Below are 27,913 nucleotides of genomic sequence, written 5' to 3'. Positions count from 1 at the left end.
ATGCTGAATTCCATGCTATAAAACATTATATAAAAACACTAAATTTGCCTTATCCTAAAAAAAAAAAAAAAAAAAAGAAAAGAAAGAAACTGTTCAATGTGACAAATGCATGGTATGAATGCTTCCTTTCTCAACAATTATCCCAATCTTTTCTCTCCTTCCCTTTAAACCAGAACGCCCAGCACTACATGTAAGGCTACTTGTGACCTGGGCTAACACATGCCTTCACCATTTGTCAAATGATAAATAAATGATAGTTTAAATGTGCAAAATGCAAAAATGTGAACAAAATAAAGATTCAACATTCTGAATAAAAGATATGAAAGAACAATAATATGTTTATACCATGCAATAGTGTGTAGTGTAGTAAAATACAATGAGAGGGGAAGAAAAGGGGGAGATTGGAAAGGGAGACAGCTGCTGCTGGTGATGGTGGTCTGTTGATGGTTGCTGACATAGCCTGAAGGCAAGTGCTGGTACCTCACTCAGGCTCTACTGCTGCAACTTGCGGATCATGTCAGTAGAGATGGGTGGGTGGAAGTTGATTGTGTGGTGGCGGAGACCCTGAGATGTTTTGTAGCTCTTCCCACAACGACACTTAAAGGGTTTGCGCACCCTTATCTGAGTTCGGTGGCCATTCTTGGCATGATACTTAATTCCGTTTACATTCTGTAATGGAACAAGGAAATGAAAGAGCCACCACTTTAGACACACACCAACCAAAGACACAACAAAATAACCTTGAAGATATTGTAATTCAACCAGTCAGAGGACCAGGATTCTCTCTCTGCAAATGGAAGATGTGTAGAGTTAGTTCACATCTGCATTGACTCTCAAGGACTCTGACTCTGGGTTAGTTGGTGTATTTTAAAATATTAAAATTAATATTATAGAGTTGTCCTTATTAGTGGAAAGACTTATTTAGTGCAGATATACATATTCATGTTTTTCAAAAGGTGATTAGTTTATTTATAGTAGTCTGTGACTTATGGAGGAAACTGGTTGTGTTCTCCCCTGCATAAATTACAAAACCAAAGCAATGCAAAGTGTTTTTACTTGGAAATAATCGCATGTTAAGCCAAAACTCTTCACTGACACATTTCTGGTGCATATAAAGCAGATGATTATGCTTGTGATCATTTGATAGGAGACGCTCAGAACAGAAAGGGGAGAGCTGGAGGAGGAGAGCTATTGATTTTTAAATTCTGGTGTGCACTGCTTGGAGAAAAGAATATTGACACAAAACTATACGCATGTGTGTCTGATTAGCCAGTCCAAAAGTATGAGCATAAAAGTATAGTTATATTAGGTTCCAATTGTCAGAATTGTTAGAATGTCAGATTTCAGAAAATCGCTGCAGAAATTAGCTGGCTTGGCTCTAAACCTTTGTTTCCTTTTATCCAAAGGTCTTAAGGCTGAGGAACAGATTGTTTCCCAGAACTGTGTCTGCCCCACAAAATCACAAATTCTGAAAATTATAGGCACCTACAGATATAGTTATATACCCATCTTCATTCTTAGAGACCAGTACTTTAAAATCATGGTCATACCAAAATGAAAAAGGCAAGGGATATTATGATTGATCTAAAATATAGTGTATATAGTGTAGGGTAGTCTATAGTGTAGCATTAAAGGGATTCACAGACTTGGGTATATCTATGATATTTATCAGTCAACATTTGAATGTAGGACAAGATGTTTTCTTGTTTCAAATCTATCTTGTTTTACTGCTAAACAGATGCCTAAGGCTGCCTGCTACCTCAGACTAAGTCATCGCCTATAACCCTGTCATTCACGTCAGCAATGCAATTTTCTCAGGCTGCACATAATTTATTCCAACCACACACACCAGATGTGGATGGAAAATGCTATAAAAACTCCACATCTCTGAAGTGGACTAGATGTATGCATTTCTGTTGTTGTAATGCTCAACTAAGAACCAATTTTCCATTGTCAACAGCAGGGAATCGGCTGGATTTATTTTGAAAGTAAATAAAATCACATCTCTCACACTTAATACAATGCAAATATGTCCGGTTTTCATTTGGTCTCTCTGGACATGATAAAGATATTTCACACTGTTTTATTATGTTTACAACAGGCATCCTAATAAGATTTAAGAGACCACGAATGAAACTTACCTTATATCTCTTTTTACATCCTGGAACTGGGCATGCAAAAGGCTTTTCATCTCCTCCGTTCATGTACATGGAACTGAGGATGGACTCGGAGCTGATGGCGCTTTCTGTGGTCCATGACTCATCACTGTCAGACTCCTCAAACTCTACATCCTCTTCGTCACACTCACTTCCTGTTAGAGGGTGAAATATTTAAAGTCAAATAGCAAACGCCTGAGGGCATCTTCACCAGGATTATATTACACAAACCTGCTTCCAAGAAGCTTTGTTTTATGCATATTTTCTATGACGATGAAACCCTGGCCTCTGAGCTTTCAGCCTGACCAACGTGGACCCTTCACAGCATGTGTTCAAGGATAGCATTCCCACAATCTTGACTTCATTTGTTGCAAGTTTTTGGAAAGACTGAAATATGCAAATTGTGGGAAAGAATTTAGGCATTTCATTGAGGTCTTAGGTCAACACGCAGCTATTGTTTTATTAATTCATTAAAGATGCCATTCCAGAAAAACGCATACTTCACAAAAAGAAGACAGAAGTACGTGGGAAAACGCTGCAAAAAAAAAAAAAAAAGAAAAGAAAAAAAAAAAAAGGGGGGGGGGGGGGGGGGTCCTGTTATTTATAAAGCTAAATAAAGAAACCTAATTAGCTGGACTTTAAGGGCTGTCCCTGATTTTTTGCAGCCTTACAGTGAGCTTCTTTATGGATGTCAAGTCAAGCCCAGCAAGCTCCAGAACTTTCTCACTGTCCCCCCCCCTCCCCAAAAAAATCCATCATAATCTATTATGATGTTTGTCCTTTTAATTTTTAATGGTATTAAAAAACATCTAATAATTCAATCATATAATTAATCTAAAGACTAGATTATGCATTTATGAGGGCATGGAAAGAAAAGATGAACAAAGACACCATGCGGTCACTTTTCATGTCAACACCAGACACATGAAAGATTTTTTTATATAGTGACAGCTGAGGCAATAAAACACTGCAGCTATAGTGCCTGAACAGGCAAATACAAACTAAACAGACTCAAAGTGGCTGCTTGCTTGTAATTAAGCTCAATGAGGAAGACTGCTGCGGAGGCCACACTGGAGACTGGAATTACCAGCACCACCTCAGCCCGAGTCAGGGAACATTTCTCCCAGGGAATTGATCAAAGTCAGCAAAACTCTCTGATCGTGGGACTTCCCGATCCTGAAAGGACTTCTTTTAGTAGAATAATTCTTTCAGCAGGATGTAGCAAAAAGACAAAGCCCACAGACTGTGTGAGGTTTGTTCTTGGTAGTGTTGCATGTGGATAATTTAATTCAACAAAAACAAAAACTGTCAATCAAAAAAAATAAAAATAAAAAATTGTTATTCAACCTGTGTTTTTTAGCTGATTTACTTACAGGATAATTCATTTAGATCATACTAAAAACAGAAACTTTGGCTTTAACATGGATATTAAACAGAGAGATACAGATAATAAATATTGGGTGTTAACAGTAAACTATTAGATTTCCTTATAATAAAGACTCAGCCCAAGGATCAACACCAGGAATGACAAACTGTAGTAACCAATCATTTAACTGTAGCTTCAGTTAGAAAAATACATGAATGTTAGCATCTGGAAATACACATCCTATCCTGGAAACCTAATTAGATGAACTAGTGTGTTGATTATGGTTACCTGTAGGTGTGCTGCTACGGAAAGAAGAAGAAGGGGTGATGGGTGGGGTGACTGGAGGGGTGAGGTTTCCACTGGCGTGGCGGGGTGGTGTGGAAACATTGCTACGTGACAGATTGCCTGTAAGAGACAGAGACAACTTGGGCTGCACCTTCTTCTTCAGGGCCTCGTGTTCTCGCCTTGCAGCATCTGTCATGAACCTGGCGTTGTGAGGTATAAAACTTGTAAGGGTTCACAAACTTTTTGGATGGAAAAAAAGAGCATCATCTCATTCAGACTACAATGTAGTGTACTGTAGGTTTGCTACTGCTTAAGAAAAAAAAATCAGTGGCTGCATTTCCCTTTGGGCTTTATGATTGACAGTAAAGTCGTCAGCAAATGTGCACCATAAAACCAAAATGTTAATATAGACACTGTTAAAGCAAATGTGGAATTAACAAATTAGGTGATAGCCACATCAAGATGTGTTTGTGTGAGCAGGGAGACAGAGGCAGACCTTCTTGTACAATGGTTTGCTGCATAAGGCTCTTAAAACGACTGCACAAGCAGCATATCAAAGACAACCAGGATGAACGCAGTGCAATAAAACACCCAACTGCCAAATACTGTAGCAAGCAATCCACCAGATGACGTTTTTTAGATTGTTGGTAGAACCTCAAAGGAGTACAGCACAAACTTTTCTAGTTAAATCTTTTCAGGCAAACCACTAATAATATTCATCTTATGATTTTGTCAGATTTTAGTAAATTAAAGTCACTTTACTAAAAACTGAGTTACTGCATTACTAAGTTAACCTTCAGTGGGGTTATTTCAAAAGGAAACTTGTTTCTTTACCTGTTGATATAGCTAAGAGCAACATATGTTGGCTGTTGCTGCTCCTGCTTCTCCAGGAGACATGGGTCTGTATCTGGGAAGACAAGATAGACATAAAGGCAGAAATTTAGCCACAAAATATACCAGTGAACAATGGCACAATTCTTCAATTTTACATTAAAGTTTGTCACATTTTCATGCCAATGTTATTTTATATTTTTTGTTATCCATTTATTGTCCTAAGACAACTGTTGAACTGAATTGAATTACTTATACATTTTGGTCCTTAATTACTTTTCAGGGTCCCTACACTCCAAACAGTTTCATATAACAAAAAAAAAAAAAAAAAAAAGAATGAAATGAAATGAAAATAAAATATGTATAACTAATAGATAATATATCTGGTTATATAATAACTATTATATGAAATTACATAAAGCAAGTTGCCTTATAATAACATCAGAAGTACTACAGCAAAGAAACTACATTCAAATATTCATACCTATACCCAATACATAAACTAAATACAATAGAAAACGTTTTAAGCTATACAGTAAAAAACTAAAGACATCTTTAAGCTGTTTTAAATGTAATCCATTACATCATTTTACAGAACAGCTGCTGTATGATCATGGTGACAAAGACATAAGTCGGTAGGTATTCCAGAGAGAAGACAGTATCAGAGCATTACATTATCTCTCGTCAGAATACAAGAAGAATGAATCACCAATTACATGCGAGGCTAGCATCATCAAGCTTCATATGAGCTTTTGTGATTCATACGACCAACCCGGTACGGCTTTAAAGTAATAAACATTTCACATTTTAAACAAAAATGAATTTCTGTCAATGCACCATAAGGCAGAATGTTGTTTTTGACCTAAATAAGGATAGCCAGTTCTCCCTCCAATGCAGTCTTGGTGTCACAGGGAGGATGAAGCACACAAAAGTATGCATTATCCACCTAGAACTAGCCTCTCAACCAAAAAATAAATAAAATAAAAAAAAAATCCCAAAACAAAACAAAAAACCCCAACAACCTGAAAACTATCCCAATTATTTTCAGTGATGTGCCAGGCTGTGTTGGATGCACTGTTGTGTTCCATGTTTGTGGCAAAGTACTTTTTCTACCCAGACAGGCAGGCACAGAGGAAAGGTGCGGCTATGTGGGAACTTAGGCTGACTTTAGTGATTTTTAAAAGGGGTGTTTTTAGAAGCCAGCTTTATTATGCATGTTGACACAGTGGAAATATAATCAGGCAGAGTTTTGGCAACAAAAAAAATGAAAAGGAAAAAATAGAGCAGCTAGTAAATATGGAAGGCTTTAGATTTGGAGAAGTATCCTTTTCAAAACTTTGGCACCAGATAACGTTAACATGATAAACGGCTATGCAAGTCATCTACTTTGTGCCATACTAACACATATATGAATAAATTAATGGTCTTTGCAGCCTTGAAAAAGGTTAGTCAGTGTGCACCTTGGCAGTACGCTTTGATCCAGAGTTCCAGGTATTAATTTGTGTGGAAGAATTCGATGTGTTGTCAAGAAAAGGATGTGGGCTCAGCTCTGAAAATATTTTGTAGAACTACTCAAAAGCAAGGTATTGTGCAATGCACATCATTATTGTTTTAAAGATGATGTAATGATTATCAAGAAAACTGATGCTGGAGAAGCTCCATAAGCTGATGTTAGCTTCTAAACCAACTTCTCGTGTCCTTTGAAAGACGTCTACAAAATTCATGTCATATCTGCTTAACGCTAGAAAAAACAAACAATGTCCAGACTGTCAATTCAATTTTATCTATACAGCACCAAATCACAACAACAATCAAGGTGCTCTATATTGTAAGGTAAAGATCCTACAATATTAGAAAGAAACCTCAACAATCGCACAACCCCTAGGAGCAAGCACTTGGAAACAGCGGGGAGGAAAAACCTCAGACAGAACCAAATTTAGACAGGAAAACCCAGAGCAAAAAGAGACAAGAATGGGAGAAAGAACCAGAGTTTAATAGTTACTGGTAATTAAATGCAGTGATGTATAAATACACAGGAAGTTAAAACAGTGAAGAAAAAACAAACAAACACTCATACGTGTATCACTGGAAGCCCCCAAGCAGCCCGAACCCATTGGATTATAGCCAAGGGATGGCTTAGGGTCACCTGATCCACCACCCAACTATACGCTTTATCAAAAAGCAAAGTTTTAAGCCTAATCTGAAAATTAATGAGGCTATTTATCTCCCAAATCACAACTGGGATATGGCTACATAGTAAAGGGGCCTAATAATAAATTACAACAGTGTAGCCTAGAAGTAATACAATCATGAATAAATGTATGACGCATCAGTAATATTGCACAAATGAATGGAGGCTGTGCTACATTTTTGTTTAATGTAATCATTAAATATTTCTCACAGTACTGGAGGTCAAAGCAATCCCATTTAAAGTAAATATCTGGTTACACACCACATTTCGAAGATTTGTAGGACCAGGTACACAAACTTAAGTTTTTTCTGAATTTAAAAGTAGGAAATTAGAGATAATCCAGGCCTTTATGTCATTAAAGCTAAAGTTTAACTTAATTTGTATCATCTGGCTTCATAGATAATTAAAGCTAGGTGTCATCTGCATAGCAATGAAAATATATGCAGTGTTTTCTAATAGTATTGTCTAAGGAAAGCATGGACAATGTAAAACGTATTGGTCCCCACACAGAACCCTGTGGAACTCCATGACTAACCTGTGTGAGGACTCCCTATTACCCTGCACAAATTAAAATCTGTCAGATAGATATAATTTAAACCACTGCATTGTAGTTTTTTTTAATAACAATTTTGTGTTCTAATCTCTGTAGTAAGATTTTGTGGTCAACAGGATCAAACACTGCACCTCAAATATAACCAGACAATAACAGAGATGAGCCCACTGTCAGAGGCAGTAAGAAGATCATTTGTAACATTCACCATTTCCATTTCTGTGCTATGACGCACTCTAAATCTTGACTTAAAATCTTCAAAAAGAAAAAACAAAACATTTCTTTGCAAGTAATCATTTGACTGTCTGACAACTACTTCTTCAAAAATTTTAGAAATAAAAAAGGTAAGAAATTGGTCTATATAGCTAAGACAGCTGAATCAAATAAGGGCTTTTAAGTAAAGGTTTATTTATTCATCATATTTAAAACTGGAGCATTAATTAATGGTATACGTTTTTGAGTAGAATTGAGGGGTCTAAAGGCATTTCGATGGTTTAGAGCAGGGGTCAGCAACCTTTAACACCCAAAGAGCCATTTGGGCGTGATTTCCACGCAAAAGAAAACACTGGGAGCCGCAAATACTTTTTGACATCTAAAATAAAGATAACACTGTATATATTGTTTTTTTACCTTTATGCTTTGTGTGAACAACTAAGGTGTGTTGATTATGAAATCCATGAAGTGCTACAGAGAAAATCACATTTTATTTATGTAATTAACACATTTTGAACTCTTAAAGAAATATAACAAAAGGAAAGACACCCAGCTGAACTAAAATGATCCATGTAGCAAACAAAAACTGTTGTGAGCCGCCACCCTTATATCACCTTTGGACTTTTGGAGCCTTGACCTGACTTTTTAAAAAAAATATTGGAAAAAAAAAAGCACTATGCTGCTAAAAAAAATAGATATTTGCAAAATTCTGCCTAAATATGTATTTTACCTGGTTAATGTGTGTGGCGGGGCGTGGTCTGCAGTGCCGCTGCATGGGAGGCGGACGCACCTGAGTGGCACCCGCAATCACGCCTCGCCGCCTTAACGTCTGTGCTATCTATGCTGTTGTGTTGGTGTGTGTCGGACTGTGAGCTTTAACACCGGCTGTATGCGTACAGCAACCGTGTGTGAAAAGTGGTCAATAAAGAGATGCTTAAAAGCATGTTCATGCAAACATCGTCGGGTCTGCCCTGGTACAATGGGACTTCTGGTCCTGAACCTCTGCGCACAGCGTCTGCAAATCGGGGCTGTACGAAGTCACTTTCATCTTTACGCAGGACTGTAAGCTGTCATTTGTGAGGCGTGAGCGGTGTTTGTTTTTAACAGCAGAGAACAGCTGCTGACATAATGTGGATCCGAAGATCCATAATTGGCCTACCTGGGGTTGAAAGTCTTGATAAATGCACGGCGTTTCGGCGGGTAAATCGGCTTCCACAAGTGTGATGCTTATTTTGAGCGATCAAAAAATAATAGAATATAATTTTATATTTATATTTCGATATCACAATAATCTTCCAATTTAGAACTACAAGTTAAAAAAGAACTAACATAAATAAAATACACTTCAGCTAATTACTTAAAAAAATAATTTATTTTCCCCAAACCACACGGAGCCGCACTATAAGGACTTAAGAGCCGCAGGTTGCCGACGCCTGGTTTAGAGGAACACATTATTGAAGTTAACTCAGAAAAATCAATTGAAGACAAAGACTAAATAAATGTTAGCAGTTTTGAAAGTGGTTATACTTAATGGCACATCTGTGGGGCGGCTGTGAATATTTTTTCTCTAATGGTTAAAAATTTGTTCTGTTCTGTTCTACAACACTGTTTTATATAAAATATAGAACAAGACTGCTCTGGAACCTTCTGTTTTAAATTTCCATTGCAGTTTTTAAAAAAGCTGCTCTGCAGACGCCACATTGCTTACACATGACCACACTTGACACATACTGTGTTTTCCCATGCTGTGCTCCAGACATTCATCTTGCTCAGTGGTGCTAAATGTACAACAATAGCCAATCTCCACACCCTGAGGTGAAGCAGGGCTGACTTCAAACACTCTTCCCACTGCTGTCCATGTGGGCAAAGAGAAGATGCCCCATAAAACAACAGTTTCTACCACTTACCAACTAAACCTCATGTCCACCTCTGTGAAAGACTGCTACCCCCATGTGGTTAAAACTATTACTCATTTTGCCTATGTGCTTATTTGTACACTTACACTTAAACACTTACACCTAAGGCCATTTCCAACACTGAATTTTAAATTATAGTTTTGTAAGGTACAAATACTAAAGTGCTGCTTTAACAAGCTATGTGTATTGAGTAACAAAAAATAATGCTAATCATACTAATAATTGCCAATTTCTATTTGATATAAAAAAAAAATACTAAGGCATTGATATGAAACACATGGTAAAGATGCAATTAAAGTTCTTGGTTAAAGGAGTAAGCAACACCTTTTTCATGCTGTAATAAAAATCTTGAGTCATGCTCATTTATTGCTTCCACTGCCTTGGGATTTTACTCCTGTTTGCATCTTTCTTTGTTTAGTTTTTTCCCTGAGTTCGAATAAAATTCTCCTGGGCAGAAAGACCTAGAGGGTCAAAGAAGAACTTGTTAGGTTTAGGGGCTCTCTTTCCCTTTTAGGTGACTATTTATTTTGTCTTCTAAATATAACTGCTATTTATAAAACTGCAAGGCTGGAGTTGAATACCACACATCACCACTTTTCAGTAGTGGATGCTGGTACCACATGTTTGCAGACTGGTCATATTCTAACTTTTGTTCAAACACACTGATTAGAAGTTCCACCTAATACATCAGACTTTTGATGTATAAGAGAAATATAGGTTAAGCTAAATGTAGAAAAAATCCAAATGAGAGAGATTTAAATTATGCAGACACAATTGTTCATGAAGACATGGACACATCACACAATGCTCTAAATTTTTAATCAGTGAAACCCAAACCACATTTAAGCAATATAAATATAAAAAAATATAATCAACAAGGCATCAGTCAGTCAGTCTTAATTTAAGTCACCATGGGCGTCAGAAGGCAAAGAGCTTTGTACAGTTAGTTTGTACAGCCAAATATCTAGTAAATTGTGGCAGAGTGTTATGATAGATAGAGCAGGTCAAATCTCAGCACCTAAGGCAGAAGGTTTCTTTCAAGGCCTCAGTCGTAAGCAAGTGTTTCATTAACAGTGGATTTATCCCCAGCGAGAAGGATAGCACACCTCTCTTTACTCTCCAGCCAAAGTCATGGAAACATAGAGTAGGAAAGACACATTCATTACGACACTATTCCCATGCCAAAAGTAAAGGACTGTGCATATACTACTGTAGGGACTTTTCTGAGCTGTGGGTAATGGCATGTGTCTGTGAGAGAGTGCACAAGAAATCCCTACTAAAATCCCTAATGAGTTTCAAGTAAAGGAATGGCGGTCTGCTCATGCAGCAGTGGATCGGTCTGTCCCTGCACGCTGTAAATCACACACACCTCAGGTAGGACCAGAGAGGAGGCCAGCAGGGGCCAGCTCCCCACAGCCTCCGCTATTCTTTTGGGGCCACCAGCAGTCAAGCACCAGGACGAAGGCGCCTCAAATAGAGATGGGAAACCCTCTAATCAGACTACACAGGTGGTCCACTTTGGTGGCCAGCTATTAGAAGCCTTCTGGGAAACAAAAAAAAGGGGATTTATTCACCATCGTTACTTCTAGAGGCAAAGAAGCACAAGCTCCTTCATGGTCAAGTGGGAAATAAAGACAAATCAGACTCATTTTATATGTAATTTGATTTCTAATTTCCACTGACATTTTATCAAATTTTTTCAAAATATTTATTAGTTTAAACCACTTTCTGCTCTGCAATCCAAAACATTCCCACACAAGTTGTGGTTTTCAGCAAATTCCCTTTTCCCCCCACAAACAACACATAGTTCACAAAGAAAGGTTTTCATTTAGCAACATGCAAGAAAAAATCTGGATACAATGACAAACGCTGTTAATTTTTGTAGTAATGTTGTTTAAAAAAAAAAAAAACATTTATTGGACCTAAACTCTTTTCCAAAAGAGCGCTGAACTTTCATGTAGGAGTTTGTCTTGGCAGTTTTTTTAAGCATTTCTTAAGACTTTAAAGTATTTCAATTAAGAGGTCTAGCCTTGACATGATGATGCACAATCATTTACATTTTGGTATAAAGGTATAAATGGTATAAATGAATTTATGTGACACTTGTGTATGGGAGTGAATCCTGACTGAATTAGTGGTTTCAGTGTATCTCTGGACCACTAAGACATTCTGTGAAAGGAAACCTAGAGACTATCACACAACAAACCTTCCTGGGGCAAGGGGAAGTGACGCCTGCTATTCTCCCCTAACACCCTTCACGACAAGCTCCCTCACACACACACACACACCAGACACACAGCTCTCTCTCATTTCCACCAGTGTCTAGCTCTCCACCCTCATGGCCAAATGCACTGTAGGGTAGAGCAGAGTGGTGAGCATTATGGTGACATGTTTATGGTGGCTCTGAGCAGCAGGGAACATTACCAGGAGTGGTGGCACAGGTAATTCATTACAATGTGACCTCGAAGGAGGAAATGAAACAGAGTCAATCTCCATGTGTACAAGCTGCCTTTGTGGCTTACTGAAAAAACATGGCAGGGTTAAAATAATCCATTATCGATGTGTTTAATTCAGACAGAACCTCATGTGCTTTCACAAAGATGTGTTTTCACAAACACATACCAAAACATACAATAATTATTTCTTATGGCCATTTACTAATTTTGATCCATTTGGAGAATATATTCTTAATGAATTAATTATTTCGCTGATGTATCAAATAATAGAAAAATATGAGTTTCTTAATGTTTTCTGACAAACAGTCCCAATCCCAAAAATACTGAGCTTACTGCTAGGTAAAACATGCCAAAGCAACAAATCGTTTAAAATAACTAATATTTTTAGTTTTTGTTTAAAAAATGACTTTGGATTGATTTTCTGTTACTCTGATAATAAATAAACCATTCCAGCACGGTGTGCCAGGAATAATTATTTTTAAATTTGAGTCTTTGCAGCTGTTTCGTTTATAAACTTATGTTTTTGGAAGGCTAAAGAAGTCCTGTGCATAGCAAAGCAATGTGCGACAAGTAACCAGGAAACAACTTTAGGTCAAACCTGGGTGTTACAGACAAAATTACTAAAATAATAGACTCCAGCAAAAATATCACGTTGACTACGCATGTTGTGTAATGTCAACATAGGCTGTACATTATCTCCTGTGTGAAACCTTTTTATGAAGTATGTTGCAGTCACCGCACAGGAACAGAAGCAGCAGTGTTGGGGGTTGGGGAAATGTAATTAGGCTCACCAGGTGCACAGATCAGGGAACTAGTTGCTGTTTCCCAAATTTATTACTTCCGCGCAGATTATGAGGGTGCAGAGCAAAATCTACCAAACGAGCCTCCAGTGAGGACTGGCAACAAGCAGACTCATTGTTATAGTGTATGGACACTACAGGCCATCTACCCAGCAGCACATACGCACACACTAAAAGGTTTAAATAACACGATCGCCATTTTCTTTTGATTTACAGTGGCCTGGTTGCTCAGTGAGAAAGTAAACATTTCAGCAAATAGGTGGGTGCAGTTTTTATACCACACAAGAATATCAAGTTCACAGGAGCTCTTTCAGGCTTAAGCCAGCACGCATTACAGTCAGAATTCAAACTTTCCTCGTCCTGATTAGCATGTGTCGATTTTGCTCACAAAGGCCCAAGAGGACAGCCTGACTCTCATTATTAACTTAAAACACAAAATATAGTTTAATTCACAATGTGGTTAAAAAAATTAACCCCACTACCTTGAGTTTATACTTCATCTGGGCTGATAATCTATATTTTCATTGCAGCTAACAAAAAAGCAATAAGTTTCAATATTCTCTTGATAAATGACCCTAGCTAGACTCTTCGATCAGGCTAGAATGTGATAAATATGTAGAGTTGTTAAAATGAACTGACTAACTTCTGGCCTATAATACCCATCTAAAAAGACAGCAACCAACAGCAAAGGAGCGCCATCTTTTGTTCACACACCCAACCAGCAGGCTGGCTAATAGTGGACAAGAATGTGTTCTTGTTTTCCAGGCGCCTAATTATAATGGAGAATGTTCTTTAAGCAGCAGGCCACCAGATGAGGAGGAAGACATGCCAAATCAAGCACTCGCTCTGTAATTATGCTTCACAGGCACTTGGCACAACGCGCAAGATTTCTCACTTCTCAGAGTGAGCACAGGCCAGCAGACAAAGGAGGGGGGCAGCAAAGTTTTTCCACTTTGAGCCAACTAATTGCTTCATTATTCCCCAATAAGTCATTTGGAAGACTTTTTTTTCTAAGGCTAACACCTTGGACACATGCACAGCACACAGTCAGAGAGCGGAGGATATTAAAGCCAGTCAGGCAACAAACAAGAACAACAGAGACAGCTGAGCCCTGTCAGCTTCAATAGCAAGAGTCTGAAATATTACATTAGGGAACAGATGTAGTTCCCCACAGTGTGACGATCACATGTTCAAATCGTGAGGATTGGAATTCACTTTCTTGACTAGCCTTTGTTAAAAAGACATAAATGCCTTAGCACTTATCAAAAAAAATGCAGTATTCATAACATTTTAATATAAAAACGTGACAAGCAAGGATTAGATCGAAATGAAAAACCACAGGGCACTCTTCATAGGGTGGGCTTTCCATGCTTTGTCCTCCTTTTTGATTTTAATGGGGACCATAGTTTACAAAATGAGTGTCATATTGTATTAGATAAGATGTGAAACTAGTGACTGAGATCAAAAACTAATTAGGAAAATGTTTACTTAGGGCAGGGGTCCCCAATCTCAGTCCACGAGGGCCGGTGTCCCTGCAGGTTTTAGATCTCACCCTGGGTCAACACACCTGAATCACATGATTAGCTCATTGCCTCTGGAGAACTTCAAGACATGTTGAGAAGGTAATTTATCCATTTAAATCAGCTGTGATGGATCAAGGACACGTCTAAAACCTGCAGGGACACCGGCCCTCGTGGACTGAGATTGGGGACGCCTGACTTAGGGTATACACATGGAGGCCATAGGCATGGAGGCCATGAACTACTGCATTTGGTTCACTTTTTGGATCCAGTAGCTACAGAATTTACAGTTGAGGTCAGGAATCTGGATACGCTCATCAAGACTGATGCTTAATAACTTCTCGTTAGTGATTGTGATTGACAACTGGCAGTTTCTCTTTAACAATGTAAAAATGATTAGTTTGACAACACTCACTGATTAAGCAATAATCTGAGCAATGGGAAAGTCCAAGGGGTTACACAAGTCGGGAAGGTCTCTTGGAGCCATTTCTAAACAACTGCCCATCATAATTTCAAACAACTTCATGCAGAGTTGCAAAGTTACAGACATTCTGTACTTCAGTAGAAGTACAAACACTACTGTTAAAAAATACTCCAGTAAAAGTTGAAGTACTGATTCAACGTCTTTACTCAGGTAAAAGTCAAAAAGTAGAGACTCAAAATAAGAAAGCAAAAAATAACTCTTTGGAGGATGTTTCCGGTTTTGTGCAAAGATAACTGAATTTTTTTTTATTGTAATTATGCTCAGCTCGAACCTGAAGAAAAAGAAGGAACGTAAAAAAAAATAAATCTCTGATTTCTGTTGCCTACATTGTAGAGGGTGACACAATAATTTCTACTGAAAGCTCCAGTAGATTTTCTTAGTGTACATGCTGTGATCAGCTGACCTGCTGCCCACTGTGGATTTACACAACTGAATTTAACAAGAAGTCAGCAGATGTTTCACAGCTGACACTACACTGTTTATGCTGTCTTTATATTAGTCAGTATAAAGTTGATATAAGGGTGGAATTCAGCAAATGAATCTAAGCATCATCAGCTTAACTTCAAATTCATCTCTGCTACACTTGATGTTGATGGTCTACCTCAGTGTGTTTAGCAGCAAATTTCACAATATGAAAAAAAAAACATAATGTCAGATGTACAGACCCAATATCTGATTTAAAAACATGAGGACTTTTCCAGTTTATCAAATCCCACTGAGCAGTCCTTACCTTTAAATCTAACCTCTCTTCTTCCTCTCATGTCCTGTCTTTCTTATCTTTCTCCATCTCTGAGTGAAGTTAGCTCTCTTCCTTTTCTCTTCCTGTGAAATACAGAAGCTGGACCTTTAGCTAGCAACACACTGTGAGACAAACTGCACAAAAACAGTTTGTGTGTTTGCTGATCTGATAGAAATGACCTGACACTTAAAAAAAGTAACTCCTGTGGGATTATAATATTATTTTATGCCATGTTAGACCCCTAATTAAAGATTGTGAATTATTATGTAGTTTTAGTTTGCATTATTCTCCTGAATTAGAAGAAGGTGATAACTATTACATTTGGTAAACTGATTTGCATTATATTAGACTGTTGATTTATTGTGAATGAATGATATTGTTTTATGATGCATTATACTGCTGAGTTATAAGAAAATACTGTTCACAGAAAGTCGTCGCCTTATTTGTCTGGTTAGAAGAGAACAGAGCATTCTGCCCCATCTCACCAGGAGCAGATAAACAGGGAGCCAAGGTCGTAGCTTAGGCGCTGTGTGAGAGAAAGAATGTGAATGTTTAGGCTTTTATGATGAGGTGGGGGCCACTAGAGGCTATAAGAGTTTGATCAAGGCTCCACCATTTTGAGATCTGATGCTGTCTGCTGTATGGTGTCCATCTCCCACGCGTGTGTTCATTAAATCATCGTTTGACTTGACCCGGCCGGACCAGTGTTGTTATTTTGGTTTTCCTCTTGTATCCATCCCCAATATTTGAATCCGTAACACTCCCTTTATGCTCACTCCCCTTCTGTAGCACTAGCTAGATGCTGAAGTACCTCAACTTATGGACACCTGCAGTAATTCGATGTTGTGACAAAAAACAAACAAAGAAACAAAGAAACCACTGCCCCATGTTTAACTTTTGACTATGGCACATGTCATCTCTTTTTATGTCATATCTTCTGATGATTAATAAATGCAGGCTCGCAGTGACAAAACAATAACTCCCCCCAAATGTGTTAAAGCAAAAGTAACAAGCCTGTTATGAAAATGTAAGAAGAAAGTGCAGATATTTGTTTAAAAATTGTGGGGAGTAAAAGTAAAATGTTTTCAGAAAAAACTACTCAAGCAAAGTAGAGATACCTGAAAATTGTACTTAACTACACTAACAAAGTACTTTACTTGTTACTTCCCACCTCTGACCACATGTAGCTACAAGTTATTCGGATGTGACATCACTTTGCCAAAGGCTGGAAGAAGACCCAAACTGTCACCAACAGATGAGAGGACACTGGTGAGGATGTTCAGCAACAACCTAGAAATGACCAAGGCTCAAGTCTGCCATGAACTGGAAATCACTGGAACACCAGCGTCACTGTCCACAGTGAAGCAATTTTTGCATCACCATGGACTGACAGGATGCCAAACAAGAAATAAGCCCCTAGTCCAAAATAGACACTTTCAAGTTCAACTGAGATTATAACTGCCCACACAGGCAAACCAAATTCTAGAGAAAAGTTTGATGATCAGATGACAAAAACATTGAGCTATATAACCACAATGTCAAGAGGTATGTTTTCATGATGTGTTTATAGGAGTAAAGGGTGAGGCTTTCAAACCTAAGAAAACCGTCAACCATGGTGATGGTAGCATCATGCTTTGGGGCTGTTTCACTGCCAGGTATGTTGCACGAAGTCAATGGAATAATGAAGCAGGAAGAGTACCTTCAAGTTTTTCACCTTCACCTCCACCACACATCAACAGCTAGACGGATGAAACCTGGACAAAACTGGGTTTTCCAACATGACAGTGATCCCAAACACACATCAAAACATGGTTTTGAAATGGAAAAAACAGGCTAACATTAAACTTCTGGAAAGTCCCAACCTCAACCCAACTGAATATTTGGAGACTGTGCTTAGCTGGGTCCCAATCAATGTAACTGCACTCTATAAATTCTGCCAGGAAGAGTGGCCAAATATCCAACCAGAATTATGCCAAAAGCTTGTTGATGGCAACTAAAAGCATCTGGTTGAGGTTTAACTTGCTAAGTGAAATTTAACCAAATATTAGTCAAGTGTATGGATATATTTGAACCTGTGTGGATTTGAGAAAATCCAACAGAAATTCAAACTTGTGCACCCAATTCTTATTTTGTAAAATTATTAGACATGCACACTGCACAAGTGTTCCACCCTGAAAAAGAACAGATTAAAGAAATCACTCAGAACTCATGTTCATGATGAGTGTATGTAAACTTTAGACCATAGCTGCATATTCAGTCTATAGTTGTTTCCCTTTTATTCTAAAAGAGGGATTTTTTTCACTTCATTTGCATATAGAGGTTAATTTAAATTGGTTTACAATCTTTACCTACTTAAATTCAAATGCATTACACTGCACTAACTTAAGATAACTAATGAAGTATCCCTCTGCAGAAAAAAATGTAATCAGTTAATTTCAATTCATTAACAAAAGCAACTTATATTAAGATTAACTATGTGCCAGCCGAACTCATTTAGATAAACTCCCCGAGAGGCTATAAAACAGCAATCAGAAAAAAAAAGATGAACAGGCTAATAAAATAAATATTTCCACAGCCCCATCTATAATTGCTTCCCAATCTCCACCCACAGGCAGTGGCTATTATTGTCTTTCCCAGCATGAACTAGAGGAGGCGCCATTAAATGATAATCTTTTGGGGTGGGAGGCAGCATCTGTGTTGCTAGCCTGCAGTAGACAAACACCCATGTGGAATAGCATAGGTTTAGATTTGGACATTGTAGAATAACACCGGTTTTCTAACTTTTTCTTGCACTTGTCTCATGAAGCAAAATTATGGAAATTTACCAAGCAATATGGTTCTCAGTTTAAAGCCAATTTTCCCAAATTTTAGATTTGGGGCATTGTATATCTACAAAACAAATAATACAACTTATAAAAACAAACAAACAAAAAAACCACACACATTAAATAATAGATAACTCCAAGGTGCTTTGAACTAAGACAGATAATAAAAACACTGGTAGTTTGGATAATATTTGAATTGTTGAACAATATTGGTTAAATAATATATTTCCATGAGTGTGTGTGTGTGTTTTTCATACTATTGTTCTCTTTTGAAGGGCCAATACCCAGACGTAGTATTTTTTTTCCTATGTCAGCTGGCGAAATGATATGCAATGCATATTTTTATATAGCCCAGTTAACTACGTTGTCAGGCGGACTGAAACAAGCTGCTGACTTTAAGTTGACTCACGACGTTTCCAGCTATGCGCGCGGGCCTGGCGCTGCATTAACTAATTGCACGCGCGACCCGGGCGCATATAGTAACTTCCAGTTTGTGTTTCTTCGATGTTGCAGCAGTAAAATAACACAGTGACACAGCTTTGAAAGAGAAATGAAGAGGGGAAACATCAACTGCCACCACACCTAGCAACAGGGTTGTCAGGACGCAGGAAGTAACTTGCTAGGTTGCTAATTAGCCACGTATGCTAAGCTGCAAACCGGGGCCATGGCCATTGCAGGCTGGGGCTCGGTACTTATCAGTTCTTACCGATGTGGTTATCCTCGATGTGGACGATGAGCTCGGACAGCGAGTCGAAGTGAAGTCCGCAGCCCCCGAACCTGCAAGCGTTGGAAAAGAAGGAAGCAGCGGCGATGCCTGTCATGGTCGCTGCAGCATTAGAAATGAGGGCAAGCGGCGGGGAAACAGCGGGGCGGACAGCGGTGGAAACAGCTGGAGCTCGCACTGGCAGCAGGCTGACTTCTCTCAGCTGCGTCAAACCAGCTGGAGACACTTAATGACACCGGAAGTGAGGCTGTTTGACTTTCATTAAAAAAGCCAAACAATTTTTCTAAATTGCCTCTAGTTATACAGTTCGTATCTGAAGTGGTACGCCTGCAGTGAAGGGATGGCAATATATTAGATGAAAATTAAACTTTTGGCAAACTAGGATACATTGTTAGAGTTTAGGGTCGTACAGGATATTAAATGAGAATTGAAATAGACCTCATCTTAAAGTTTATAAACATTTTCGTATTCCTTTTAAAAGACGTAATCATTTTTTTAAAATATAATTTTGATTATTTTAAATAAAAACACACAATGTTGTTGCCATTGTTATGCCAAGAGCCTAAATATACATTTCAAAACGTCATCTTTTGGTCTGTCTAGCTACATTAATCGCTTATTTAAAAAATTAAAAGTTTGTTTATAATTACGTGAACTGTTGGTCAAATTTGAATTATCAAGTAAAACAGCAGATAAGTAAACGTTAGATGACAATTATCTAATAACAAAAGTGCGATTTTACACACACACACACACACACACACACACACACACACACACACACACAAACTGCATTCCTAGAAACTGTGTAGTACGGTAGTTGGCTATATAGTTCTTGTAATGCTTTATAGGAAGTTGCTTTTTGAACAGTTTGCCTAATTTAACGCATGGAGTTTGCACACTTGGCTTGACTAATTAATAGACATCGTCACTGCAAATATTTTTCCTTATATTGACTTATTTGTATGCCTTTTCTTTCAGTTTTCAAATTACCTTTAATTAAGTGCCAGGTAGGATGTGCGTCACTTCAACAAACTAAGTAAGTGTCTGCCTTCACCGGAATCGTATTCTAGAACTAACTGATGCTTGTTACATTTGCAATTATGTGCAAATATTTTGTAGTAAATGTGGTTAATTAATAAGTCGTGCCGTGAATTCCACTTTGGAGCAACAAGTAGCTTAAGAGCATCTAATGGCCACAGAGCGGCAGTATTGGCCAGTGAATAGAGGTAAGTCATGTTCAGTGGATTAAAGGTCTCCCAGGACTATCTCTAACTCAGCCAACAGTATAGTCCTACAAGAGGTTTCATCCTTCCTAAGGATTTTATTTTTATATGGGTTTTTTTTTTCCTACTATCAACAGCACTTCACATGCCTTGTTCTGCAAAGTGATTTTATTTTCTGAGGTAGTCTGAGGTAGAGACAGGCTGGAATTAAGTGCATGCTGCCATTTTTCATCGTTCATTAATGCATAAAATCAATTTGAAAATGTGCACAGGTTCTGAACAACTACAGCGTGTGTACGCTACGTTTAATTAAATTACTTGTCAGAGTAACAGATCTGATACATTTTGTGCCTTGTCATTAATCTAATCTGGAGCTGGTTTTCTTTCTTTCTTTTCTCTGTCCCCCCCCCCCCCCCATCTGACTGTTTTCAGGAGAACAGAGTGACTGATGCAACAACTTGTAAGAGAGAAACACGGGTCTCTACAATGTATATGTGACAATATGCAAGAAATGTTCCTTTTTAAAGAGGCAAAAAAGTGAGTGGAAGAATTCTTTAGTTACTTTTTTTTGCATGCATGGACTGTGTGGTAACTTTGAGTCTGTGCCTGATGGATGTGTAATGGGTCATAACTGGGCTCATCCAAATTTCAGACCAGTGATGGTAAAACTTTTTTCTTTTCCAGTTATGCATGAGAACACTGTGGGATATTACTATGAAAGCATTACATCACTCACAGCTTCTTGTTTGAGGAAACTGATGGGTTTCTTTTAAAAATCCTGGCATGGCTTATCCTCTGTTATTTATTGAAGTTTTTGCTTAATGGGTAAGGCTTCACCTAATCATTACTCTTAAGTTTAGAGATGAGGTAATAGATATGTTTGGGATTCTTTGGGCTTAGGATGTACTGAATAGACTGTTCAACCTCACTGTGGAAACACATGCAGTCACGTTTAACAGCTGCTCGTAAGCGACCAAACCCTTCTGTTCTCTGAGAACTGCCCAGCAAATTTGAGCCAACCAATAAGATAATTTCCTCACTTCTACACACTACAGTAAAGAAAGGGCACCTCAGTCCTTCTGGCTTCATTTTTGCATAGAGTGGAGACTTATTTCAAACAGCTGAAAGTGAAAACACATCCCTAGGGACTTTATTTCTAACTCAAATCATCAGTGTGTTTATTTAAGTGATTTGTAATAGGACAGCGGGTCCTGCAAGCCAATATAAATCATATAGGGATGACTAACACAATGGAAATACCACTCACAAAATATTATCCATGCAGTGTTGTAATGTAATCTAAAGGTGTTATGATAGTGTTATTGTTAGCCTCACCATATAACATTTAAAAATTGTTATTGTTAAAAATGTTATTAATAATCCCCTTTAAGTAACACAGAAGACAAGTTCATATATCATTAGACTGATAAACTTTCTCGCAAGTGCTGTGCAAAAAGATTATCCTACACAATTACAAATCTCCATAGCTTTCACTCAGGCACCACCATTTATCGTCCACCTAATGTAAATGTTATAGGGTCAAGTGTTTAAGCGAGAAAAGCCACTAAGGTTATCTACTGAGGACCCTCCAGAGTATATATTTTGTTGGACAAGACTCCCAGGGCCATTAGAAAGCTCAGCAGAGATAGTTGGCATACCAAGACAGAAATGACTGAATCTTGACAGTTTCAAAACACTAGCTTCATTTCAGTATTTCAATGTTTAATCTGAATGCTGAAATTTATAAGATGTATGAGTAACTCAGATGTTGCAGTGCACAAAAGTAAATTTACTGGTTAAACAACTGCCTGTAGAGTAAAGGGTTTTCTATCCTTATTTTGAAGTTTAATTGCAAAACATCCCCATAAACCAGTATTGAATTTTTATTACTGTATTGTTGTTTTGCAATGCAGTGAATTACTGAACATTCTCATTTTTCAAGTAACACAAATATATCTACTTTTTTTCTTTTACAACCCACAGACCTTGACATTGACAGACTGTCAACACTGTGATATTCAGTATGTCCTGAGGTTTCCCTCACCACACAGTAGTTCCTGATCTTTAACCACTGAACAGCAAACACTTGGAAGACATTCCCACCAGTTCAGAAGCAATGTCTTTCAATATTTATAGTCAGCTAGGCTGGCATATTTTCCTGGCTTTGTAAAGATATGATTATGTTTTCAAATCAGACAGATTAGTAACTCTACATTATTTATTTGTTTATTTATTTTTGGCATTCAGACTATATAACAATTTATTCTGTTAAGTAATTTAAAAAAAATAGAACATTTCTGAAGAAAGTTTGAATCTGTCAACATAATGCTGTGGAAAGCCCAGACTACCTTCTTTCAGATGCCAGTAAAATTTCCTTGGCTGCTTAGGTCTTATCTTACATCTTTCCCTCTGCCACAACAGTCATGACTTGCTTGGTCTTAAATATGTGATAAGAGTTCGATGGTGAAGCCTCTGATTGAAACGTAGCGATTTTAAAACAAACACACCACTATGGATGATCTCATCTACAAACTAAAGTGCAGAATTCCCCAAAGTGACTGCTTTGATATATTGTTGGTTAAAATCAGAGTTTTAGAAGGGTTTTTTTAAGCCAAAATGTAAGGTGAGGATGCACCAGCAGTGCGTGAAAACAAGAAAACACCAGTTGACAAAGACCCACAATCATTTATTAGTTTTATATTTCTATTTTTTATTTTGCTTTTTCTACCCCAAATTTTGGAGAAGTATTTGCTTATATGAGCGGTAACAGATAACTAAATATCTTAGATTTCTGTTGTTGCGCAGTTACTAAGAGCTTTATACTAATATCTCTTTGGGTGTAGTCATCTCTGTTCGAGGTATGAAGAGCAGCATTAATCTGGACATCTATTTCCTATAGCTGACTGCTTTGCAAAGTGGAATATTCATTAAAGTGCTTTATATTTGGATGAAAATTGAAAACCTATGAGACACTTTTGTTATTAGCCTCCTTCACCTTTTGCACCTGCTACAACAAAGCATCATCACTGGTCCCTATCTTCCCAAGGTGATCTTAGCTAGAAGCATTGCACAAAGGCATAATAATAAAAGGTTTAGTATAATATAGATCAAGTCCACTTTAGTGTGGGTCACTGACCCAAACTGTATCGGCTCTTTCCAACCTTAATAGTCTGCTCCTCTGGGAGCATAATGTTTGGATTGGTTGGGAAATATATTGGCAATAAAGAGACAAAAGGATGTCATAAATGTTGATTAAAGCTCTGGTTAAAAGACAAAGGCGGAGAGGCTCTGAGTTATGAGGGCTTTTCAGACTGCGTTATTGTTTCAGTGACAGAGCTCTTAGTGTGTCTAGTGGAGTGGCGAGTGGTAAACATTTCTCAATGTGTGAGGAGTCATTAATCCCTGGAACCGAGGATGGCTTCACTACCAGTGTCTGTGGCCCAAGAAATCACAGCCAGTTGGCACCAGCAGGTCGTGCAGAGCTCCAACATAAATGCTTTGTACTTCAGAGCTGTTTAAATCTCTTCTATGTGCTGTAGCTAAGGCACACTTTAGAAAAGGCAACAGGCAACACTCTGTGTTTTGCACATTTAGTTCATTTGCCAGTCAAGCTGTTGATGATGCATCGAGTCCTGTCAGGTTATAGTATCACTGTGAAACATAAGCAAAAAATGAAGCCAGTTTGACGAAAACAAGTTTCTAAGGCCCTGACAGTAACGTCAGGGAGTAATACAGTATGCAGATTGTCACTGAGGCTGAATCGTAATTCTGGCAAAAAGTAACTTTCCTGTTTCTGGAGTCATTAGACTTGGTCATGTATGTTTGTTATAATTTATTTTGAAGAGATTCCCAGTTTCATAATTACTTTAGGTTCTTTAGGTTTGTAGGTAGAGTTTTCCCAAATTCTACTTGTATTTTTGAATTAGCAAATCCGAGGACCGCAAGTCTGAGAATATTTGTATTCTTGCATGAAAAACACTGCACTCATCATGTCACACAAGCGCACACAAGGTACATTGTAAAGGTCAGTTTCTGCTTGGTTCCTTTTAAAGGGGGACTTTTGTTGTGTTTCCTTGTTTTCTCTCATGTACATAAATATATAATACTGCAATAATCAAAGCTCCTGTGAGAGAAAACAGCCCTAATATAGTCATCCCAGTCATCTAGCCTGATTCATACTCTAGAAAGCTGGTGTAAAGGAAGTGTAGCTTTTAAAAGAGGAGTTAAAACGTCTTGGTTCAGCAGTGGATTTGCTGAGAAGCTGTGGCTAATGTTCAAAGCTACTGAGTCCGAGAATAAAGATATGGAGCTGGAAATCAGCAAATAGTAGAATTATTTTTATTTACTTGTAGGGCAGAAGCTTCTTATTATAAAGTTTCGATTTTGTTGTTTAAAGTTTGCAGGGTTCTTGATTATACTTCACGCGTGGGACTGTTTAGCAGGTTTTCCCGTTTATCGCTCTCGCAGTTGACAGATAGAAGCTGCAGCACCGCACGTTTATTTGCACTCATTGCTCTGTACTAGCGCTCCAGCTTTGGACCACACCCACCAAGGGCCAGCGGTGTTCATACATGCCCCTGGGCGTGCATTTGCAAACTCCGCCTCGCTGGCTCCACCTACCAGCGGACCACAATGATTTAGAAGTTCAGGAATCCCACGTGACGTCACCCAGGGTGACGTTATGCTTCTCTAAATAGATCGTATTGTAATCTTTTCTCAGTCCAACGTGGTTTCTTCTGAGAGACTGCTTCACATTTTCTGCACTTGTTTGGTAAGTTGAAAGCCTTGCCACCATGCAGAGGACCGTGCACGCGCCTCTGCAGGTTTGTCATCTTTTTATTTTTATTCTTTTAAAAAGCGATTCTTCTCACTTGTTCTTCTCCCTTTTTCATGCAACAGCTTGTTTTCTCGTTCGCCTCAGCAGTCTTTCTAAAGATGTGATTTTGTTTTATTTCTTTCACCTCCTCGTGTCTGCAGCTTTGTGTCGTGCGAGTTTTGTTTGAGTGAGTGCATTGTCATGTCACTTCGCGCTCCGTGTGTTTGGCCTGTCTCTTACACTGTTGTTGAAGTTGAATCGCGGAGTCAAGTGCCGCTGCAGCTCGGTCTGTCAGGTAGCAGCTAAGGCAAGTCTGCAGAAAATTATCTGAAAGGACAAAAACACGAACATTTTTATTGCAAAGGGCGCTTTTCGTTGCACTTCACACCAATTTGGCACGTCTTCTAAGTTTTCATTTAGCTCTAAATCTCCGAAGCTGGACCCCTGCATCATTGTCATGCCTGTCCCATCCAGGGATACGCAGAGCAGGCTAATCTTCGGGACTCGTGCGTGCTGCGGTTCACCAATGACTGTCTGGAATATAATGGGCCGGTGGTTACGCTGTTACCCCAGGGTATCTCTGTTTACGTTAAATTTATGTTCCTCTTTTTCTCTTGAACAGCAATATTCATCAAGATTACGTCATTCTGCAGGCCAGTCGATATTTGATTAAGCGCTAAGATGTTGAGGGTTACTTTGAGTAAGGTTGTGCTGACGGTGCGCACTTTGTGACGGAACGGCTTTTTTTTAAAAAAAAGAGAAAGATGCTTTAATTATTTAATTGCTCTCCGGCCGCTATCATTATGTTTATGTGACAGCACTATCAATAACACATGTTTCTCGTACACGATTCCACTTATTGTGCCACAGTTTTTATTCGGTGTGGTAATAACGCCTGTGTTATTTATGCCTGTTGCGACTTTTTTTCAGCATTTAATGTAGACTGGGATGGAGTTTCTTTGTATGAAAGCTTGTACAATAATTTGTCTCCCTAAAAATATGTATCAGATTGAGTAAAGTTAACTTGCTGGACAATTTTTTTTTTATTTTTAAAGCAAAAATACATAATCCAAAAATAGTTCATAATAATTATTAGGATTTACATAAACTTAGACCAAGTAGCATAAGCTATAGTTAATGCATTTAAATTCACTTGTTTATTCTATAATAGTGTTATTTACTAACCTGCATGGATATATGTTTTTTACATGTTAAACTGGATTGCAGCAGTAAACTGTTAGCTGCATTTCTTGTGCTTGAGGTACCCCTGGTAATGTCTCTACTAATATAGAAGGTGTGAAAAGGTAGCAAACATAAAGGCAGTCTCAAGTCTGATCAACAAGTACACCACAGAAGTTAGAGCATTTTATTTTAATACTAGAGCTTTCTTTTCGCCTTTACCTACAAAGTTCTGCAAAGTGAATGCTAAGAATAATACAGTTAGAATAATGTGAGCAGTGCTAATCCTATGCTAGACCTCTGAGGGTTCATTTTTTGATTTATGAGTTTATGTTGAGTCAGAGACCAGTAATTGAAAGCTTTTGAAGTTTATATTTCAGTCAGACCAGTCTTCTAGTCATGCATTGAGTTTAAGAGCAGAAGTTCAGTGCAGACATTGTCAGAGAGGTCCCGCGTACATTGTCTCAGGGATTGCCGTAATCCTTCCTTCAATTTGTACTCTCAAAAGCCCAGGCTATGGCACTGGAGCTGGAGAGTTGAATTGCTGTGCATGTTTGTGCTTGCTTTAACCCCATATGCCTTTGCACCCCAACCCTTCTTTTCCTCACCATATTGTTTAAATTCTAATATGCGTTCTACCTGGAGAGTTCTTCCCAAGTTCCTCTTGAAATCGAATGCCGGACCCTAATCCTTCCCCTCACTCACATCAGGATACAGTTAATGTAAAGTGTAACCAAATTTCCTCTGCTAAATGAAAACATCTATATTAAATGAGAGCCAAGTGCCCTGTCCAAGGAAAGGGCGTTGAATGCTGATAATTTGAAGTGTGAAAGCTATTGGATAATTCGCAGAGGCATTCGCAGAATTAATGGCTCGAAGTTTTATGCATCATATGGTTTGAATTTCCTAGTAAATGTGAGGGAATGATCGAGTCCCGTTTTAGAAACAGGAACAGGAAGGTAAACGTTTCTGTTTTTTACAGTTATGGAAACAATTTTTCTCTTATTTTTTTTTAATGCCTTGCTTTAAAGTTTCAAGAACTGTTTCAAATTCATACTGGCAATCAAGAAGGGAGCTAATAAACAACAGTTCCAACATGAGTTGAAACACAACAGCTGATTCATGCTGTTTCATGAACATTTGGGGCCTTTATTTAATACATGAGTGAGTAGCGCAATATCTACAGACACTGTTTTTGTCATCTAGCGCTTAGTTTTATTTAATGATCAGCAGTGTTGGTTGTGTTTGTTATGTCAAAATAGACCAGGTGAGTTTTTAGGGGCCCTGTTTTAGAGAACTGAACTGGTGATAGAAAGAGAGACCAGGTCTCATTGCTCTCTGACAGTGAGACCCTTTCCAGACCCTGTTCAAGCGGGCTTGGTCATGAAGTACAACTTGTTAGGAAAACAGGACTGCTTAGCATAACACAATATTTGACTGTTTTGACTGCGCTTAAGGAAATAGCCTGTACCTATGAAAAAGACACACATGCACATAGTGTATGAAAGTATTCATGCCTGACACTTGACATGCCGCACTGACTTATTACAGACTTATTACAGAATTACAGATGCGCTGTGGTTCTTGTGAACTGGTAGGAGGGAGAGGTGATAATAATCCCAAGCAATAAAAGGAA

The 27,913-nt window shown here is 38.2% G+C and overlaps 2 protein-coding genes across 5 annotated transcripts in view; one reads left to right on the top strand and one right to left on the bottom strand.

Annotated features, from left to right (window-relative positions):
- Positions 1–55: 55 nt before the first annotated feature.
- Positions 56–19,248, bottom strand: jazf1b (JAZF zinc finger 1b). 2 transcript variants are annotated; one of them, XM_006801408.3, is made up of 5 exons: positions 19,039–19,248; positions 4,642–4,714; positions 3,811–4,007; positions 2,142–2,311; positions 56–669 (listed from the first exon to the last, which is right to left on the bottom strand). In XM_006801408.3, exons 1-5 carry the CDS (start codon positions 19,151–19,153, stop codon positions 493–495), a joined length of 732 nt encoding a protein of 243 aa, XP_006801471.1. In that variant the 5' UTR covers positions 19,154–19,248; the 3' UTR covers positions 56–492. The 2 variants fall into 2 exon arrangements, with proteins under 2 accessions (XP_006801471.1, XP_087704278.1); XM_087848152.1 differs by lacking the exon at positions 19,039–19,248 and adding an exon at positions 15,499–15,536.
- A 5,717-nt stretch (positions 19,249–24,965) lies between these two features.
- creb5b (cAMP responsive element binding protein 5b) overlaps positions 24,966–27,913 on the top strand; it is a 39,950-nt gene continuing 37,002 nt past the window's right edge. For 2 of the 3 annotated variants that reach the window (XM_006801409.3, XM_035912275.2), the window contains exon 1: positions 25,019–25,105. In XM_006801409.3, coding sequence (XP_006801472.1) covers positions 25,076–25,105 — 30 coding nt within the window. In that variant the 5' untranslated portion in view covers positions 25,019–25,075. Of the gene's footprint in view, positions 25,106–27,913 lie in introns of all 3 variants that reach the window. The other variant, XM_006801410.3, reaches the window with a different exon arrangement.

The sequence above is a fragment of the Neolamprologus brichardi genome, chromosome 11 (assembly GCF_056152115.1).
Source record: "Neolamprologus brichardi isolate AB-2024 chromosome 11, ASM5615211v1, whole genome shotgun sequence".
NCBI classification, from domain to species: Eukaryota; Metazoa; Chordata; class Actinopteri; order Cichliformes; family Cichlidae; genus Neolamprologus; species Neolamprologus brichardi.
Note: the sequence above shows the minus strand (reverse complement) of the source record. Positions and strands in the feature narration are given on the sequence as shown.

Excerpts from the sequence above, each read along its gene's own strand:
- jazf1b (XM_006801408.3), bottom strand. The coding sequence starts at position 19,153 with ATGACAGGCATCGCCGCTGCTTCCTTCTTTTCCAACGCTTGCAGGTTC. Across the intron at positions 4,008-4,641 it reads GCTCTTAGCTATATCAACAG|GTTCATGACAGATGCTGCAA; the intron begins GTAAAGAAACAA and ends TCACAACGCCAG. Across the intron at positions 2,312-3,810 it reads CCGTAGCAGCACACCTACAG|GAAGTGAGTGTGACGAAGAG; the intron begins GTAACCATAATC and ends ACCCTCTAACAG.